General features: G+C 40.5%; 1 protein-coding gene across 1 annotated transcript in view; it reads left to right on the top strand.

Annotated features, from left to right (window-relative positions):
- LOC150011586 (sucrase-isomaltase, intestinal-like) overlaps positions 1-18886 on the top strand; it is a 78565-nt gene that overhangs the window by 38738 nt on the left and 20941 nt on the right. The window contains exons 8-12 of the mRNA XM_090275512.1: positions 237-362; positions 1142-1273; positions 3209-3322; positions 5052-5168; positions 7794-7878. Of these exons, the coding sequence (XP_090131638.1) occupies positions 237-362; positions 1142-1273; positions 3209-3322; positions 5052-5168; positions 7794-7878 (574 nt within the window). The remainder of the gene's footprint in view (positions 1-236; positions 363-1141; positions 1274-3208; positions 3323-5051; positions 5169-7793; positions 7879-18886) is intronic.

Genomic DNA, 18886 nt, shown 5'->3' with positions numbered 1-18886 from the left:
GTAGGTATATGCTTTGGGAGGGAATTCCATGACTTTAACTAAATTCTCCAAAGAGTTCATGAGACTCCAAATTTTCATCATTATTTGTTTGGTTGTGACTACAGGCAACTTACAATGTCATTTGCTCATCACAGTATGAGAAGTTGAAACCGAAACATTGTTATCCAGTCCTGAAGACCCCACACTTGTGGATATTTGGCAAACTTATTCGGATTTAAATACTTTCTTTTTTACAGGCTATTGGACGTCCCTTTATGCCTCCATACTGGTCTCTGGGATTTCAGCTGAGTCGATGGGGCTATAATAGCATAGATGTGCTGAAAAAAACGGTTGAACGTTTAAGACAGTATGATATTCCTCATGTAAGTGTAACCAAACAATATAGGGGGAATTGATAGAAATAAGTAAATTAGAAACTATAGTGACTAGACTGTAATACATATAATAATATATATTTGTGTTACAGTATTTTGTTCTTATCCTCAGAGAATATATTCCAAGACCCACTGTGGATGCATGAAATAGCAGATAGTACCAAACTCTATGTATACTATGTTTTCTTCAACACATGCCTACCTTTTCATGTAAATGAAGCACTATATGACTTCTCTTTGGTATATCTGAATTGGCAGCATCACTATTCTTGTGCTGTGGAACCATTATTAAGTAAAATAAGGGTTACTGGCACACAAGCACAGTGAAACTGAGACAGTCAATATGATAACCTAGCTGGCTACCAAGTAACTTAACAGGCGGGGATAGATATCGCGTGGACAAAGGGATGATTCACATCCCTGGCAGGAGAGTAGGATAGCAAGAGATTTCATCACACTACTCAGAAAGGAATGAATTTAAAACTTATGAATTATTTCTGGAATTTTCCATTTAATATTTTCAGACTGCTGCTGACCATAGGTAACTAAAACACAGAAGGGGTTTTAAAGGGGTAGGGGGATTGCATTTTCTCAGTTTCCAATAAAAAGATCATTTTCATTTGCGTTTCTTATAGGATAACCTGAAACTAGCACCATTTAAATTTCCAAATATATACATACATTTATTAGCTATTTATGAGTCTTTGACAATATTTGTCTGTTTTTCTAATGTTTGAAGGATATGTCCATACTGCTCTTTTGTACAGGATGTTCAGTATGGTGATATTGACTACATGGAACGTCAGTTGGACTTCACATACGATAAAGTTAACTTTGCTGGTCTGCCTGAGTACATTAAGGAACTGAAAAATGATGGAATGCATTATGTCATTATTTTGGTAAATTCTTTTGAAGATCAAACATACATTATTTAAATTCATATATTCTAAGCATTTCTAAATATATATATATATATATATTACAATTAATTTAGCAAAAAGAATTTCCAGTACTAAAGTATTTTTGAGGAAGAAAATTTTATTTACTATATAATAATAAATATTATATGTTATTAAAAGATAGTAAAATATAAGCAAGTTTTTTATTATTTAGTGATACCAAAAATGTCATCAATAAGTAATAAAGGAATTCAGTAACAATTTTTAAAAATTAAAGAATTCTTTCTTTTAAAAAATTGAATTATGGATAGAAGGCAAAATATGGTTTTCCATGGGTCACATGATTTGTCTCTCAAGATTCGAAGACTTGGTCATAAAAATTCTAAACAAAGAATAACATACTTATTGAATAAATGCAATGAACTTAAGTTAAAAGAATCTTTTCTCTATGTTGGGTTGTGACATTATTTTTCATCTAGTATTATTTATAATATAAAAGAAATGTCATCTTCATAACTACTTCTAGGATCATGAGTGTTACCAAAAGTTGCTTCATAATGAAATGTTTGTCTCACTGCAGTTGAGACTCTAAATTTAATAAAATAATTTTTCTTTCTGTTATCTTAATGTAATAATAAAAAATGTCAATATGTGTTATGATTCCTGTATGACTTAATGGTGCTAGAGGTTTATGGGCAGAGGTTTTATTTATTTATTAAAGAAGATACATTAAAAAAATGCAGGTGCTTAAAAAATTTACTTATTTTTAGAAAGAGAGGAAGGGAGGGAGAAAGAGTGGGTGAGAAACCCCAACGTTTGAGGGAAGCATCAGTCGGTTGACTGGGCACCTGGCACCCAGTCCTGACCATGAAGCGAACTGGCAACCTTTTGGTTGGTAAGACAATGCCGAATCCACTGAGTCTCAGGAGTCAGGGCTGAGCAGAGTTTCTTTTTTTAAAAGATGGTTTATTATAAATAAAACTTATCTATTTATAATCCTGAGATAATTTATGAAGGATATTTGAAGGAAAGTATTTAAATATAAATATATTATGATAGTAAAATATTTAGCAAGGGAGACAGACTTGGAGTAAGGCCAAATATTTTTGAAAAATGTGGAAAATAGAATCATAGACATTTTTCTTCTTGATTCATTTTCAAACTTGACTTTTAAGAGGGGCAGTGACTTTAAGAATTTGCTAACTACACTGTTTCATTTTGTGAAAGAGACACTTGTGCCCTCTTAAAATTAAGTGGCTTAACCAGGCTGTTTGTAGAATCCAAATTTCTGGATTTCTCCATACAGGCTTTTTTGTTTGTTTGTCTTACAATTTCACAACCTTATATAAAAAGCAGCAAACAAAAGGACAGGAAAGGTTCTTTGCCAAAGTAGTTAAGTATTATATTTATGTACTTACATAACTTTTAAAGTAAAGAAAATTAGAGATTTTTATTAGAAGCAACTGCCTACATTGTTAAATTGACATCACTTAGGTCCACATTTTGCAGCAGTAAAAATGAATGAAAAAACCTGGCTGCTGTGGCTCAGTGAACTGAGGGCCGGTCTGCAAGCCAAGTGTCGCCGGTTCGATTTCCAGTCAGGGCACATGACTAGGTTGCAAATCAGGTCCCCATTTGGGGGCATGAGTGAGAGGCAACCACGCAGTGATGTTTCTCTCACTCTCTTTCTCCTTTCCCCTCTCTCTAAAAATAAATGAACAAACAAATAAATAAAATATTTTAAAAAAATGAATGGAAGTAGATAGTTTTTATATTTGCAACCAAACTTAATAGCTGGGAACATCTTAATGTATGCAATATAATAAAATGTATTGTGTACATGAGTAATACTTAAATTTATACGTAAATATCCATTTATACTTAAATATCAATTATCAGGCTATTACCAATTGCAATGTTCTTGGGAATTTGCAGGATCCCTTTCTGACAAAAGATGAACCACAAGGTACTTATGAGCCTTATGAACTTGGACAGGAATTGGGCATTTGGGTCAATAACTCTGATGGAGTCACACCAGCTGTTGGCAAGGTAAGCACTTTGAAGAATACATGAATACCTCCTTCTATATTGAGTAGTTGATTAAATATATCACAATTCTTGCAGTAGCAGTGAATTGGTTTCACCTGAATTCAGTTCAAAAAAATTATGTATCACTTCTCAAGCTGAGTATTTGAAGAATTGGTCTGGATATTCTGACTTTTAAAATTATTTAAGTCCAATAGAATTGGTATGAAATTCAAAGGACATACTAATACACACTGTAACATTCTTGAAAAGGTGCATTTTAATAAGTATGACATAATTGTAATGTTGATTGAAATTACATTGAAAAATTAAGTTCAGGTAGATTGAGGAATAACATAAAATATTTATTAAATGTAAGGAATTTTCTCACTTTTTTCTTTTACACAATGGAAATATCTTTAATGCTTTTGCTGGTAATCAAAGTACTACAATATTGTAAGAAAATTATATAATACTCACATAAAAAGTATAAAGTGACAGTTATAATTCTCCTGAAATATACAGTTTATCATTTAGTGTATGTATAGTAGTCCCTCTCTGTATCACGGTTCACTTATCATGACCTCACTGTATTGCGGGATTTTAAAAAATATTATATTATTTATCGCAGATTTTTTGCTATATCACGGAATTTTGCAGTACTGTATATGTATGTTGTTAAAGTTATGTAGGTTTAAGAGTGTAGAATATGTTTAAGAACATAAGTAATGTTTATAAAAGTGTGGAAAATGTTAATAAGGAAGTGGGAAAGGTTAATAAGGGATTAGGAATGGTTTATAAGTGTGGGGGAAGGGTTTATAAAGCCTTAAAATATATATAAATACTAAAATAAATGTAAGGTTCCTACTTTACGGATTTTCACCTATTGCGGGGGGCAGGGGGTGTGTGTCTAGAATGTAATACCCAAAATAAGTAAGGGAATACTGTACATTCCTCCAGATTTGAAATACATGCAGGCATATTTTTACATATATGGGAAATAATACCATATGACAGTTAAAACTTTTAAAAAACTGTAACAATATTGTAAATATATTTCCATGTTAATATATGAAACTATCTTATCTCTTTAAATAGTTATGTGATATTCCACTGTTCTCATGTGAGGAAATTAGTTAAACTGACTTCCAAAGATGAAAATTTTCTTGTTTATCATATATTAATGTTATAAGGAAAGCTGCGACAAACATGTTGATACATAGTGTTTTTTATTCTTGTCTTTTGTCTATATGTTTTTTTAATGTAATTAATATACCTAAAAATTTACATTCCAATTTGAAGTGACTTGACATCTATACAACACTGAATCTTCCCATCCATAAACATTCTCTCTCTCTCTCAATTTATGTCTTCTTTTGAGTACTTCGTGAACATTCAGTAGTTTTCATTAAAGTATGTTTATGGCTTTTGTTGACACCATACATATATAAAAGTTTTGTAGTTATTAAAAATGTAATTTTTACATTTTCTAATCCTTGTATTGGTATTGATATAGATCTATGTGTGAAGAGAAGTGGCTGAAATAAAAAGAATGAAGCAAAATATTTCACTGTTGCGGCACTGAACAAGGATGTGGATTCTATTATGTTATGTAGTTTTACTATGTACTTGGTTAAGTTATTTAATTTCACTGATACTCAGTTTTTATTTGTATGACTCAAAATGCAAAATAAGGGCCAACTATAGCTACTGCATACCATATTATTCCATTTGACTTACCTTTCCTTTGTAGGCCTGGCCTCCAGGAGATTCAGTGTATCCAGATTACACCAACCCCCAAACAGCACAATGGTGGATACAGATGTGTATGGAATTTAAAAACATCGTTGATTATGATGGGATCTGGATTGTGAGTCTGATTTTCTTATTTATTTATTTCCCCCTGGCGACAAAGTAAAATGTTCACCTATTTCTCTTTTCACACTTTATAGTAAGTTGAAGACAGTTTTTTCCCTCCTGTTTCTTGATAGTCTCTACCTTAACTGCTCTAATGCACCACTGGAGGGGAGAACTACTTCCTAAAACAGTTGCAACATCTTGCCTGCTATCTTTATTTGTGCTTTATCTTACTCTGGATGAGGCTGGTTTATGCATTCATTACTGTTTAGTGCAGGGCACTGGGGAGGCAATGGTTGGGGAGATAGGCTGACAAGTAAGCTCTTTAGTGGCCCTGACAGAGCAAGTACTGGATACAATAGCTACATAGACAAAGGACGTTGAACTCAGGTCAATTGAACTCAATTCTGGAAGTTAAGACTTAACCAATAGAGGTGATGGTTAAGAGGAGAACTGGCCAATGAATGGGAGTTAGTTAAGTGAAGCTGGTGTGGGTGTGGGTGGAAGTGTTTCAGGTAAGGAGAACAGCATATGCAAGAGTGCAGAGGAGAGAGACCCTAGGGTGGTGCTGATTAGTACTATTGGGACAATTGCAATTTATATGCCTGATAGGCCCCACACTGCCAGAGAGACACTTGCAAACAGAATCATTTGACTGGAAGGTTGAGTGAAGGCTAGACAACTCTTACTACTCAACAGAGGGGTACTTTCCCTTACATGCAGCATAATTTGTTATTTCTGTGTCTTTGCTCATGCTTTCCTTCTCATTTTTCCTCATTTCTATGTGTTCAAAATCTATGAACTCATTAACATGTAGCCTCCACATCAACTTCTCTGTGAAGTCTTCATTGTTATTCCTACTTGTAGTAATTGTTCCTTTCTCTTAGTTCAAAAAACACTGATTTTGAGTGCTTAGTTTGTGTCAGGAGGCGTCAAGGATACACTTAGAAAAATTCTTGCCTTCAGGGAGCTGACATTTTAGTGGACGATATAGACATAAATAAGATAAATAAGTAAAATATATATTATGTGAGATAACAGTAGTTATTAAAGAGAAAAATTAATCTGGGAAGTAGGTAGCTTAGTTGATTCAGGTTACTTAGTCCATTCAGATTGATTAGTTGACCAAAAACAGACATTGATTTCTCACAGTTCTGGGGGCAGGTAGTCTGACATCAGGGGCTGGCCTGGTTGGGGAGGGCTCTCTTGCAGTCTGCAGACTTCTTGCTATATCCTCATTGGTGGAAAAATCTAGGGAGTTCTGTGGGGTCTCTTTTATAAAAAAGAATCAGGGAGGCCTTCACCCTCATTACTTAGTTAGCTCCCAAAGTCCCCTCCTCCTAGTACCATCACCTTTGGGTGTTTGGATTTCAACATGTGAATTTGGAGGAGGGGCACAAACATTCAGACTATAGCAGAGGGGTAGGAGATTTAGGAACTTAAAAAAGTTTAGAGTCTAATCAGAGTGGTCAGGGGAGGTAATTACTGATGACAAAGACCAGAGGCTGAGCCCTGCAGATATCTAAGAGAAGACCATTGAGGCAAGGGAACAACACATGAAAAGCCCTGAAAAGAACATGCTTGGTGTTTCCCAGGAGTAGCAAGGAGGCCAGTGTGACTGGAGCAGAGTAATCAGGGGGACAATCAGAGAGCAAAGGGCAGAGGAATATTGCAGCAGTATGACAAAAGGCATTGTGGACCAACTGTAAAGTCTTCAGGTTTTACTCTGAGTGAGATGGAAAATCACTGAAGGATTTGGAGCACAGGTGTCAAAGGATCATTCTAGTCACTACATTGTGAATAGACTACAGGAAGGAAAAAATCAGAATGGAAGGAGAAATGAGTCCAGATTTTATGGAGCTTTATAAAATTTTGGCAGCTCTCTGGAAGAAAAATTGTCAAAAATTACAAATAGAATTGGAGGTATAGAATTATGAAGGGGTTGTGCAAAAAGCAACCATGAAACTTAAGTTTTGAATAACTGATCCATGGACATGGACAACAGGGTGAGGATTGACTGTGGAGGAAGGGATGGGGTGGGGGGAGCAATGGGGGACAAAGTGGGACAACTGTAATAGAAAAACTATAAATAAATTACAAAACAAAACAAAGCAAAAACTTAAGTTTCTTTAGGTTTCAAATAAATCTACCTCTGGGCACATGTGGAAGAGAGAGGCCAGTTCAGAAGCTATTGTGACAATCCAGGCAAAACACAATGGTAGTGTAGCTTGGCAGTGCAGTGAATAAGACGTGGCCAGATTATGTCTATATTTTGAAGATACAGTTGGCAGGATTGACTGACAGATTAGATGTGAGCTACAAGAAAAAAATTAAGAATAATCTGTGTCTGCATCCATTGGAAGTTTGGAATTACCTTTCACAGAACAGAAATGGTGGTATCTATTTCTGTTCTGTGACATTTATATATTTGTGAAACTTGCTATATACCTTTGAGACCAGGGACACTAGCTTGTTTATTGCTATGCCACACAGAGCTCCTAGCTTACCATCTCACACCTTTAGGTACTCAAAATATGTCTGTTGTATGGATAAATGATGTTCATGTGTGCTGTTTTCCTAATGGAAAGTAAGAAAACTGTGCCCATTATTACTCATTGAGTTTCTATTTTTATGTAAGGATATGAATGAACCATCCAATTTTCAAAATGGCCAACAGCCAGGATGTGAAGAGAATCACCTAAACTACCCACCATATGTGCCTGGTAAGTACATTGAAACTGTCAAATGATTTTGAAACACTTTTATATTTCATGGGAAAAAGTCTCTTTAATGTCATCAGTTTATTTTAGGAAAGTATACATTTTCTTTCATAGCTCACGGATCTAGGAATAATCCAGGAACTTTAGAACCTGTATGAGTACCTACTCCATTCCTTTGGTGGGAAGACCTTAGAATGCTTGTGAGTTGTGTCCTTACTTCTCTAAGAAGGACCAGAAGACTTCCTTCCTTGGTTATTTTTATAAGAATGCAGGGAGCTAAATTTGTTGGTGTGGTGTCGCAGCTGATACTTGTGAGTTCTGGCCTTTGGCTACAAGGTGTTTGCAATTGATAATTTCCACAGTTTTTGCTATTTCTATAATTAATCACATACAATAAAAAATGCTACGAAGTAGGAAAGCTGTGACGATTTAATTGAGAAGTAGAGTTTTGCAGTCAGACTGAGGGGTTTATCCTTGACCGCAGACTTCTAGATTGAGTGATTGCAGCACTTCATTTGCATTTCCCTTGAAATTATAGCCATTTGCAAGTAGAGTGATTCTGTTCCCAGTGAAACTGAAACAAAATGGAAAAGCAAAAACTGACATAAAATTCACTTCCGAGACTGGTAAACCCTAAAGTCTCACTCACATTCCTTGAATCCATAAGATACTGAAATCCCTCCACACATTACTTGCTAGGTAGAAGAAAGGGTATTCAAAATTTTCTCCCTTCTCTCATTGTTTGGTGAAATACCTAAAATGAAAATAGCAAGTAGGTAGTAGGATGTATAAATCTGGAGGGAAGAAATCTGGGCTTGAGATAAAAAACAAGTGGGAATTACATGCAGAGAAAAATGGTGTTTTAACCCACAGGGTTGGATGCGTCAATGTATAGAGAAGGCAGAGTGTAAAAGATGAACTCGACAAATGGGCCCTCCAACCCTGAGCCCTGAATAGACCCATACCGCAACATTTAGGCTTTAGACAGAATAAAAGTTCAGCTAAGAAGACCAAATGGAAGCAATTGAATAGGGATGAGGGAAGACAGGGAGGAGGGATGCCTTATGTCCCAAATAGGGAGACTAAGAAACAATAAAAACATATGACATTGTCTATTCTGTCCAATGGTGTCAAAAAGTTAAACAAGATGCGTGCGGAACGTGTCCAGTTCAGCAATATGGAGACCGGAAGTACCGACAATATTAGTGTTAGTGGAGCAGCAGGAACAGATACCAAACTACACTCCGAGTGAAAGGGAGTGAGGAAGTGGAGACCAAGGTGTAAACAAACCTTTCGCCGGTTTGACTCTGAAAGGGGTAGACAAATGGGGCTGTAACTGAGAAGAATGTGAGTACAAGGGGATGTTGTTTTATCGTCACTTTTTTTTACAAAACGAGAGCTACTAGAGTGTGTTTGTTTGCTGTCAGGAATGAGCCAGTAGATCAAACAAAGTGGCTAATGCGAAAGAAAGAAGAGGTCATTCAAAGATTGAAGTCATTGAGAAGAGAGTCTGGGAGAGCATTAATTGTGAAGGGACGCAGCTTTAAAAGAACAGGCAGACTTTATTGTTGCTGGAGGAAGAAGATGCACACGGATGGATGGGTTAGCTGGTGGGAGGCTGAAGAGTTTCCCACTAGGAAAGTTGCTATCTTGAAGGTTTGTTCATCAGTGGAAGTGATAAGGAAAAATGGGCTTGAACTTCAGGAGTGGGAAGTTTGAAAACATAGAAGGTCTGCCTCAGTCGTGTCAGACAGTGGCAAAATGAGTTTATGTCAGAAACACAATGGGATTCCCAGGCAGTAGTGAGGATTCATTTGTGGTTTGCATTCTTGAAGCAAAAGGTGAAGAACAGGGAGAATAAAAGGTCAGGGAGACGATGGAATCACACTTCATACAGTAGTCCCTTTCTGTATTGCGGTTCACTTATCACGGCCTCACTGTATCGTGGGATTTTAAAAAATATTATATTTAATTATTTATCGCGGATCTTTCACTATATTGCGGGATTTTGCGGTACTGCATACATAAATTGTTAGGTTTAAGAGTGTAGAATATGTTTAAGAGCATAGTGTTTATAAAAGTGTGGAAAAGGTTAATAAGGGACTGGGAACAGTTTATAAGCATGTGGGAAGGGTTTATAAAGCCTTAAAATATATATAAATACTAAAATAAATGTAAGGTTCCTACTTTGCGGATTTTCACCTATCACAGGGGGGATCTAGAATGTAATACCTATGATAAGTGAGGGAATACTGTAATTCCAGCAACAAGTCACCTGTGTCCCATCCAGCCTAGTGGTATGGAGCACACCCCCAGGAAGGCAGCCCCTTGGAGGATGGGCAACAACACAATAAATGTCATATTGGCTCCAAATCCCAACTTAATCCTTTTCTGGGCTGGTCAACCTTATTTTGGCTGTAAAATGGGAATATGAATTCAAAATTTGCAATGTAATGATGTAAAACATGTTACATAAAGCTGGTGAGTGACATGAAATAGAAGTTCAAAAAAATAGCCGCTATCGTGTCTATTACCATTTGGCAGGATTCAAATTTAACTCCAAGAGCTCTGCAAAATACTGAAAATAAGCAATTAATAGAGGGAGTGGTTATTATAACAGTTTTCCATCATTTTTATTGCTTCAGGGTGTGAAGCAGAATTAGCTAAAAGAGCCCTCACTTTAATCTGACTGGGGTCATTCTTTCAATAATGATGGCCTAAGGCTTAGCTACCTTTTTCCTGGTTTTTATTCTTTTAAATGATAAGTCTATCACTGTGTGAATCTTAAAAAAAAAAAAAAAAAAAGGAGAGAGTATGAATCAGAGAAGAAAGTGACTGTTAATACCAACTTGGGACATGAACAACAGAAACAAGACCAGTCAGGTTCTCAGGTGCATTCTTTCTAGAATCGATGATTGTAAAAGGCGTTGAAGAAATCTGCTTGTAGTCAGGGTGAGTGTTACCAAGATACTGAGTCTGATGACTAAAGTCTGATGCTGCATCAGACAAATAGTCTTATTCCCTGTGCTATTTTTAACCAATGTTAAATTTCCTTTTTTCTCTTTTTCAATTCAACAATCTAAGACAGCAATTTTCAACCAGTGTGCAGTGGCAGACACACTGATATGCAGCAAGAATTTTTAAAACATGCAATACCTGACTCTTCAGTCAGGGGCACTGACTTCTTTTCCCTTAGCTTGTCAAATTAAAAAAAAATTACCATAGCCAACACAATAGCCATCCAGTGTGAATAAATCAAAATTATACCTATTTTTTGTCAGATCGCAGAATCTTAGTAATTAGTTTATAAGTGCCATGAGATTAAAAAAAGGTTGAAAATCGCTGATCTAAGGTTTTACCATTTTGTATAGTCTCTTTGATTGGTAACTGTTTCTGACTGTATAAAGTTAGGCTTTTGAAATCATTAGGAGTTACACTCTGGTTAAAGTACAGGAGTTCCATAATTACCCACTGCATTCCAGTGGATAATTATATATATTTGTTCCAGTTTTTTTGTTATGGCTGGACAAGCTGGCTTTATTATGATATAGTTAGTACTTCAAATGTTCTCTTAGGAGTGAAAGAATATGATGAGGCTGCTGCCTTTATCTACAGGGATAAGAAAATTATTACACAATATCTAGATTCCTGTGTCACTGTTTTACATGTACTAAAAATAGCTTTAACTTGAGCCCAGCTATGTATGTAGTTAAATTTAAGCCAAGGTAAGGTGATGCAGTTGTATTTTACATTTCAAAAAATTATTAAAAGTTTCATCGGGCTTATTCTCAAACACATAGATTTAGAAATTAAATGTCAAGAGGCTCTACATCTCTTTAGAAACACACATTCTTTTCAAAATGATACAGGTTGGGAGAACTTTTTACTATAGAAACAAAAATGCTTTAAATGGACGTGATTTTCTTGCCTCCACCCCCCCTTTCCAGGGAGACCAAATCCTTTTAGTATTTAACATCTTGTGTATCTCCAATCTATCATAAAGACAGCTTTGAAATGACATTAAAATATCAATTTTGAAGATCTAAAAGAGAGGCAAAAATTTCAAGGCAGAAGAATCTGGATTACAATTAAATTTACTTGTGTATTAGATTCCTATCCTTACTGCTATGTTGAACAAAATGCATTTTAAAAAGTCATAAAAACTGAAAGTAATGATTCAAGGAGAAAAAGCCAAGAAACTACAGAAATATAAGGGTAAGGCCACTCACAGAATGGATCCCTACAAGAGAACCCCATTAACAAAGGGCTATCTCTCAGTAGATCAGTTTTAAGTTAAGCCTTTATGATACATTCTGTATATATTTTGAGTGGTGTGATTTGGTTTACTTAGTGAAACTGATCCAAATGTTTGGCTGCCATTGCACTGCCATTTACTAATTCGAGGCATGGCACTTGGAGGACATTTAAGAGATGTTTATTGTTGGGCGAGTATACCCAAGCAGGGTATTGGTAGTATCTGCTTAGAAGGTTACACTGCCAGTTTTCTATTTTAGCCTGTAAATGCTGCCCTCAAGACTGTAAAGGAGGAAAGAGGAAGGACATCTCTAAAATCAGAGAAGGAAAACTCTGACTCCAAAAAACCTCCGCTGCCTTGTGGCATACCTCTTCAGGGGAAAGGCTAAGGGAGTAAACCCTGACAGAAAATCCGGAGCCGGAGTCCCTAAGGCGGTTTGACATTGTAGTCAACACCGGCAACTACTGCGGCGCACCTGAAGCCAAGCTGTATTGACTTTGTCTTTCCCTTGGACCCTTCAGCTGCGAAGAGAGGGGGGGTCTGCTGCATGGGCAACAGCAGACCCTCCATATCACCCTGCCCAGGCTCTGTAGCTTCAGCTTCACTGGAGAGGACACTCCAGCGTCATCGCAAGATGTCGACTCAACACGGGAGGAGACAGATACCGGTTATAAGCTCATCCGATTGGCGAAGGAAACGAGCGCCAGGGGTCTCCTCTGACGGTGGGAGAGGTCATCGCACCTCACTGGACAGCTACCGTCTCGCCATGGCTCGCCTGCCCCACTGGGTGCGTGGGGATCAGAGAGGCGCCTCTCGAAAAGTGGGCCACAAAACACCCGCACCAGTTAATTCCAAGCAAACAACAAGAAAGAAGCCTCCGGCTCTTCGCCTCGCTAGCTGGAACATCAGGACCATGTGCCCCGGACTTACTGCAGACCTTCCGTGGATCAAGGGTGCCAGGAAAACCGCTGTCATCGATAGGGAACTGGCACGACTAAACATCGACATTGCGGCTCTACAGGAGACCCGGTTGGCCGACAACGGAACTATCAGAGAAACCAACTACACCTTCTACTGGCAAGGGAAGTCTCCGGACCAACCAAGACAGCACGGTGTTGGGTTCGCTGTGAAGAACACGCTTGTTAACTCCATAGAGCCACCCACAGGAGGCACAGAGAGATTACTTACCCTCCGATTGTCAACAACTTTCGGCCCAGTCAGCATTCTTAGTGTGTATGCCCCAACCCTCTGCGCCACCACCGAAGAGAAAGAACAGTTCTACCATGCACTGGATGAAGCGTTATCCAAGATTCCCAGAAGTAACGCTCTCTATCTCCTTGGAGACTTCAACGCAAGAGTAGGAGCCGACCACATGGCCTGGCCCACCTGCCTTGGAAACTTTGGGAGAGGAAAGATCAATGAGAATGGTCAGCGACTGCTTGAGCTTTTGTGTCACCACGGCCTGTGCGTGACAAACACATTCTTCAAGTGCAAAGAGATCCACCAGGTGTCATGGAGGCACCCCCGCTCCCGCCATTGGCACCAGCTTGACCTCGTCATCACCAGAAGAACGGATATTGGCAGCACCCTCCTCACCCGCAGCTACCACAGTGCAGACTGCGACACGGACCATGCCCTCGTGGTAAGCAAGGTGCGCATAATGCCAAAGAGGTTGCACCACTCCAAGATGAAGGGTCGCCCATGCATCAACACCAGTTGTGCCAGCAACCCAGTTAAGACCCAGCAATTCATCAACAAGATGGAAGATGCACTCGGCGAGGGAGTGGCGGCAGATGACATTATCGAATCCAATTGGCCACGTCTCCGCGACGCCATATACAACTCCGCCATTATTGCTTACGGGAAGAAAGAGCGGAAGAACGCTGACTGGTACGAGGCTCACTGGGAAGAAATGGAACCCGTGATCGAGGCTAAGAGGAAGGCCCTACTGGCTTACAAGGTCACGCCCACTCCCAGTACACTTCAAGCTCTACGGGCTGCCAGGAACAAAGTCCAGAAGACCGCCCGCCACTGTGCCAACACCTATTGGCTAAACCTGTGCAGAAGCATTCAGGAAGCCGCCGATATAGGCAACGCACGAGGAATGTATGAGGGTATCAAGAAGGCAACAGGCCCAATCCCCTCCAAGATCGCCCCCCTTAAGTCCAAGACAGGTGAGGTCATCACTGACCAGGAACAGCAAATGCGGCGGTGGACCGAGCACTACCTCGAGCTGTACGCAATGAAGAACACCGTAACAGACACTGCTCTTAAAGCCATCCCAGACCTACCAGTCATGGAGGAGCTAGACACCCCACCTACTGCGGCAGAGCTCGGCAAAGCCATCGACCGCCTTGCTTGCGGGAAAGCACCAGGAAGCGACGGAATCCCTCCAGAAATCCTAAAGAGCGGGAAACCAGTCCTGCTACAGCCGCTCCACCATCTACTCTGTCTCTGCTGGAAGAAGGGTTACATCCCCCAGGATATGAGAGACACCAACATTATCACCATGTACAAGAACAAAGGAGACCGCAGCGACTGCAACAACTACCGGGGCATCTCTCTCCTCAGCGTCGTCGGCAAAGTATTCGCCCGGGTCGCTCTTGCCCGCCTGCAGACCCTTGCTTCCCGCGTCTACCCAGAGTCCCAGTGTGGCTTCAGAGCTGGCCGATCAACAGTGGACATGATCTTCTCCCTACGCCAGCTGCAGGAGAAGTGTCACGAGCAGCATAAACCACTCTACCTCGCCTTTATTGACCTCACGAAGGCGTTTGATCTGGTCAGTCGAAGCGGACTCTTCAGCTTGCTACGGAAGATTGGCTGTCCACCACATCTGCTTGCTGTGGTCATGTCCTTTCACGACAACATGCACAGCACGGTGTCCTACAACGGCACAACCTCTGAGGCCTTCCCAGTCAGCAGCGGAGTAAAGCAGGGCTGCGTCCTCGCGCCTACGCTGTTCGGAATCTTCTTCTCCATGCTCCTCCAATACGCCTTTAAGGACTGCAGCGAGGGTGTCTTCATTCACACCAGATCCGATGGCAAGCTCTACAACCTGGCCCGTCTACGAGCCAAGAACAAAGTCAAAGAGGTGCTCATCCGTGAGATGCTCTTCGCCGACGACGCAGCTTTGACATCACACTCCGAAGAGGGACTCCAGCAGCTAGTCACTTGCCTTTCCCACACATGCAAGGAGTTCGGACTAGCCATCAGCCTGACGAAGACGAATGTTATGGCTCAAGGCACGGGGACTCCCCTATGCATCACCATCGACGGATACACCCTGGAGGTTGTCAACGACTTCACTTACCTCGGGTCCACCATCTCGAGCTCTCTGTCAGTCGACTTGGAGGTCAACCGGAGAATCGCCAGGGCAGCCACAGTTATGGCCAGACTGAATCGGCGAGTGTGGAACAATTCCAGCCTCACTGAGAAAACCAGACTGCGCATCTACCAAGCCTGCGTACTCAGCACTCTCCTCTATGGCAGCGAGACGTGGACCACCTACGCAAGGCACGAAAGGAAACTCAACAGCTTCCACATGAGGTGCCTGCGACGCGTCCTGCATGTAGCCTGGCAGGATAAGGTCCCCAACACCGAGGTGCTGAAGCGAGCCAATATGAGCAGTTTGCATGCAGTTTTTAGCGAGAGACGCCTCAGGTGGCTCGGCCATGTCAAAAGAATGGATGCAGGCCGTATCCCCAAAGACCTCCTCTACGGCGAGCTAGCAGAAGGCAAGAGGATGACAGGGCGCCCAAAACTGCGGTTCAAAGACATCTGCAAAAAGGACATGACACAATGCTCCATCAATCTCAACACATGGGAAGTTCAAGCAGACGACCGCCTAGCCTGGAGGCTCGCGGTCAGGCAAGGTACGTCAGGCGCGGAGGCTGCGCGCAACGAGGAGGCGGTCCAGAAAAGATCGAGGCGGAAGCAGTGTCAACAGCAGCAACAACAGCCATCTGCCTTCACCTGTACCAAGTGCGGCAGGGATTGTCACTCCCGAATCGGACTGCACAGCCATTCTCGGCGGTGCAGATAGACTCTCAGGAAGCTACGCCATCGTCTCTCGAGACGGATGGCTGCCGCCGCCGCCGCCGCCGCCGCCGCCGATTTGATTTTGAGAATCTCTAAATCTGTGCACAAAGGAGATAGGCAGATCAGACTTTGGAATGCTGGCACTCTTGTTCAAATATTAGGTACATCTGCAGGGCTTATGCATTCCCAGCAGCAACACTGTTAGAGGTATATCACCTGCATCCAAATAGTCCCTTTAACTGCTTCCGCTGTAAGGGTCAGTGTAGGATTGCTGAACGATAAATCTTTGACCAAGTGTTGCAACTTTTGCTTCAGAGCTGCATGAGGTAATGCTACATGGCTCAGCATGTAACACACCCTTTTCACCAGGGTCTTTTAGCAGAGTCTCTCCCACAGTGCAGGTTTTTACACCTATACTACTTCTTTGGAGGACTATTAAGAACATATGATAAGAATAATTTCCATATTATGGGACCTTGTGTTTTAGTAGGATATGATTGGCATGTATAGTCAAATCCGCATCTGATTTACTTGTTTCAGGTGTTAAGACAGTGATAGAGTTAGGGAGTTGGGAGTTTTTATGAAGAGTAATTGAATCTCAACTTAAAAAAAAGTTGGGGAGACTGAAAATAAACCAAGAAACAATAAAATATTAGTGAACTATTTTAAAAGAAGTTGTACTGAATGCAGTTTTTTTTTTTTCACTTGAAATGAGCACTTTCCAAATCAGAGAAATGGCAATCTGAAGTTACCTCTCCATTACCCTATAATTGGTACCATACTCGTCGTCGTCAGCAGCCGTCCGTCTCGAGAGACGATGGTGTAGCTTCTTAAGAGTCTATCTGCACCGCCGAGAATGGCTGTGCAGTCCAACTCGGGAGTGACACGGTATCTGTCTCCTCCCGTGTTGAATTGAGATCTTGTGATGACGCTGGAGTGTCCTCTCCAGTGAAGCTGAAGCTACAGAGCCTGGGCAGGGTGATATGGAGGGTCTGCTGTTGCCCATGTAGCAGACCCCCCCTCTCTTTGCAGCTGAAGGGTCCAAGGGAAAGACGGAGTCAATACAGCTTGGCTTCAGGTGCGCCACAGGAGTTGCCGGTGTTGACTACAACGTCAAACCGCCTTAGGGACTCCGGCTCCGTATTTTCTGTCGGGGTTTACTCCCTTAGCCTTTCCCCTGAAGAGGTATGCCGCAAGGCAGCGGAGGTTTTTTGGAGTCAGAGTTTTCCTTCTCTGATGTGCCCTGACTGGAAGATCGAACCAGCGACACTTAGCTCGCAGGCCGACGCTCAATCCACTGAGCCAAACCAGCTAGGGGAAGGTACCATACTATTAGTAGGAATACTTAGAACTCTTGCTGGGTAGGTTAGTTTTCTATTGAAGCCATTCCACATTATCACAAATTCAGTGGTTGGAAAATCAACCCAAGCTTACTATTTCACAGTTTTGCAGGTTAGAAATCTGACATATGGGTGGCTCACTGGGTTAAAAATCAAGATGTTGGCAGAGCTGCATTCTTTTCTGGAAGCTTTAAGGAAGAAAACCTTTACGTTTCCTTTCCAGCTTCCAGGTGCTTACTACATTCCTTGCCTCATGGCCCCTTTCCTCAATCTTCAAAGTCAGTGGTGTTGCATCTGTTGTTAACTCTTCTTCTACCACTGACATCTCTCTGAACACAGCTGGCAAAGGTTCTACCCTTTTAAGAATCTTGTCATTAGATTGGATGCACCTGCATAATCTGACCTACTCTTCCTATCTCAAGGTCTTTAATCTTAATCGCATCTGTAAAGTCCCTCTTGACAGGTAGGTAACATATTCACAGGTTCTGAGGATTAGGATATAGACAGTTTGGGGGACCACTATTTTACCTACCACTTCATGATCCCATTTTATATCACTATCTAGTTTTCTTTTGCTAATATTCAGATTCAGTTTACTTTCTCCTTACTTTGGTACCAAATTGTGCACAAATCTTTTCTCAACCAAATTATTACATTTCTTGGACTTGATCATTTTCACAAAACCCCTCTTCAAAATTTTCCTATGTAGCTTGATAAGTTTCTTACTTGCAAATGCTCTGGATTTCATAAGCATCTTAAAGTAAATCATGGCTATACAGGAAGTATTGCATGACTTTATTCCCTTTCGAACAAATAAAATGTTTCTCAGCTCCCATCTCAGCCTTTCCAAATGGAAAAATCTTTCTAAGTCATTACTAGAGCATACTTCTCTCTAGTTTTCATGTCATGGAAAGATCTTAATAATCTTAGAGAAAAACTATTTGAGGAAGATCGTTTAGTCTTTGGCTTCTGCTGAGAAGCAAGGCAAGTCCAGTTGTCCAAGCCCAATGTCTGCCTCAAGTCTGGTTCTTTTGTTATTTCCCTGAATATACATGGGTGATCTTTGCAATTCTTGGGAACCTTGGATTCTACAGATCCAGAAAGCCTCCAGAGGTACTCCACATACTTGTAAATGTCTTCTCTAGGGAAGAGAAGAACACCAGCTCTCTGTCTCTCCTAATCAGTACCTCCTGATACGTAAACACCCTTTTCTCTTGCCCCTTCACATACTTCCCTTAAAAAGAAAGGAAATACATTTTTGGAGGCAAAACTTAGAAGTAAATTTGTCTGCTGAGAAATAATTCTTTTCAGAAACCCTTCAGAAACGTCTGTTGAAATCAGAGACATCTTGAAACAAAAGGAAGAAAAATGTTGCTAG

Source organism: Furipterus horrens, unplaced genomic scaffold (genome assembly GCF_987537825.1).
Source record: "Furipterus horrens unplaced genomic scaffold, mFurHor1.1.pri manual_scaffold_4, whole genome shotgun sequence".
Lineage (NCBI taxonomy): Eukaryota > Metazoa > Chordata > Mammalia > Chiroptera > Furipteridae > Furipterus > Furipterus horrens.
This window is presented reverse-complemented; position numbering and strand designations above follow the sequence as displayed.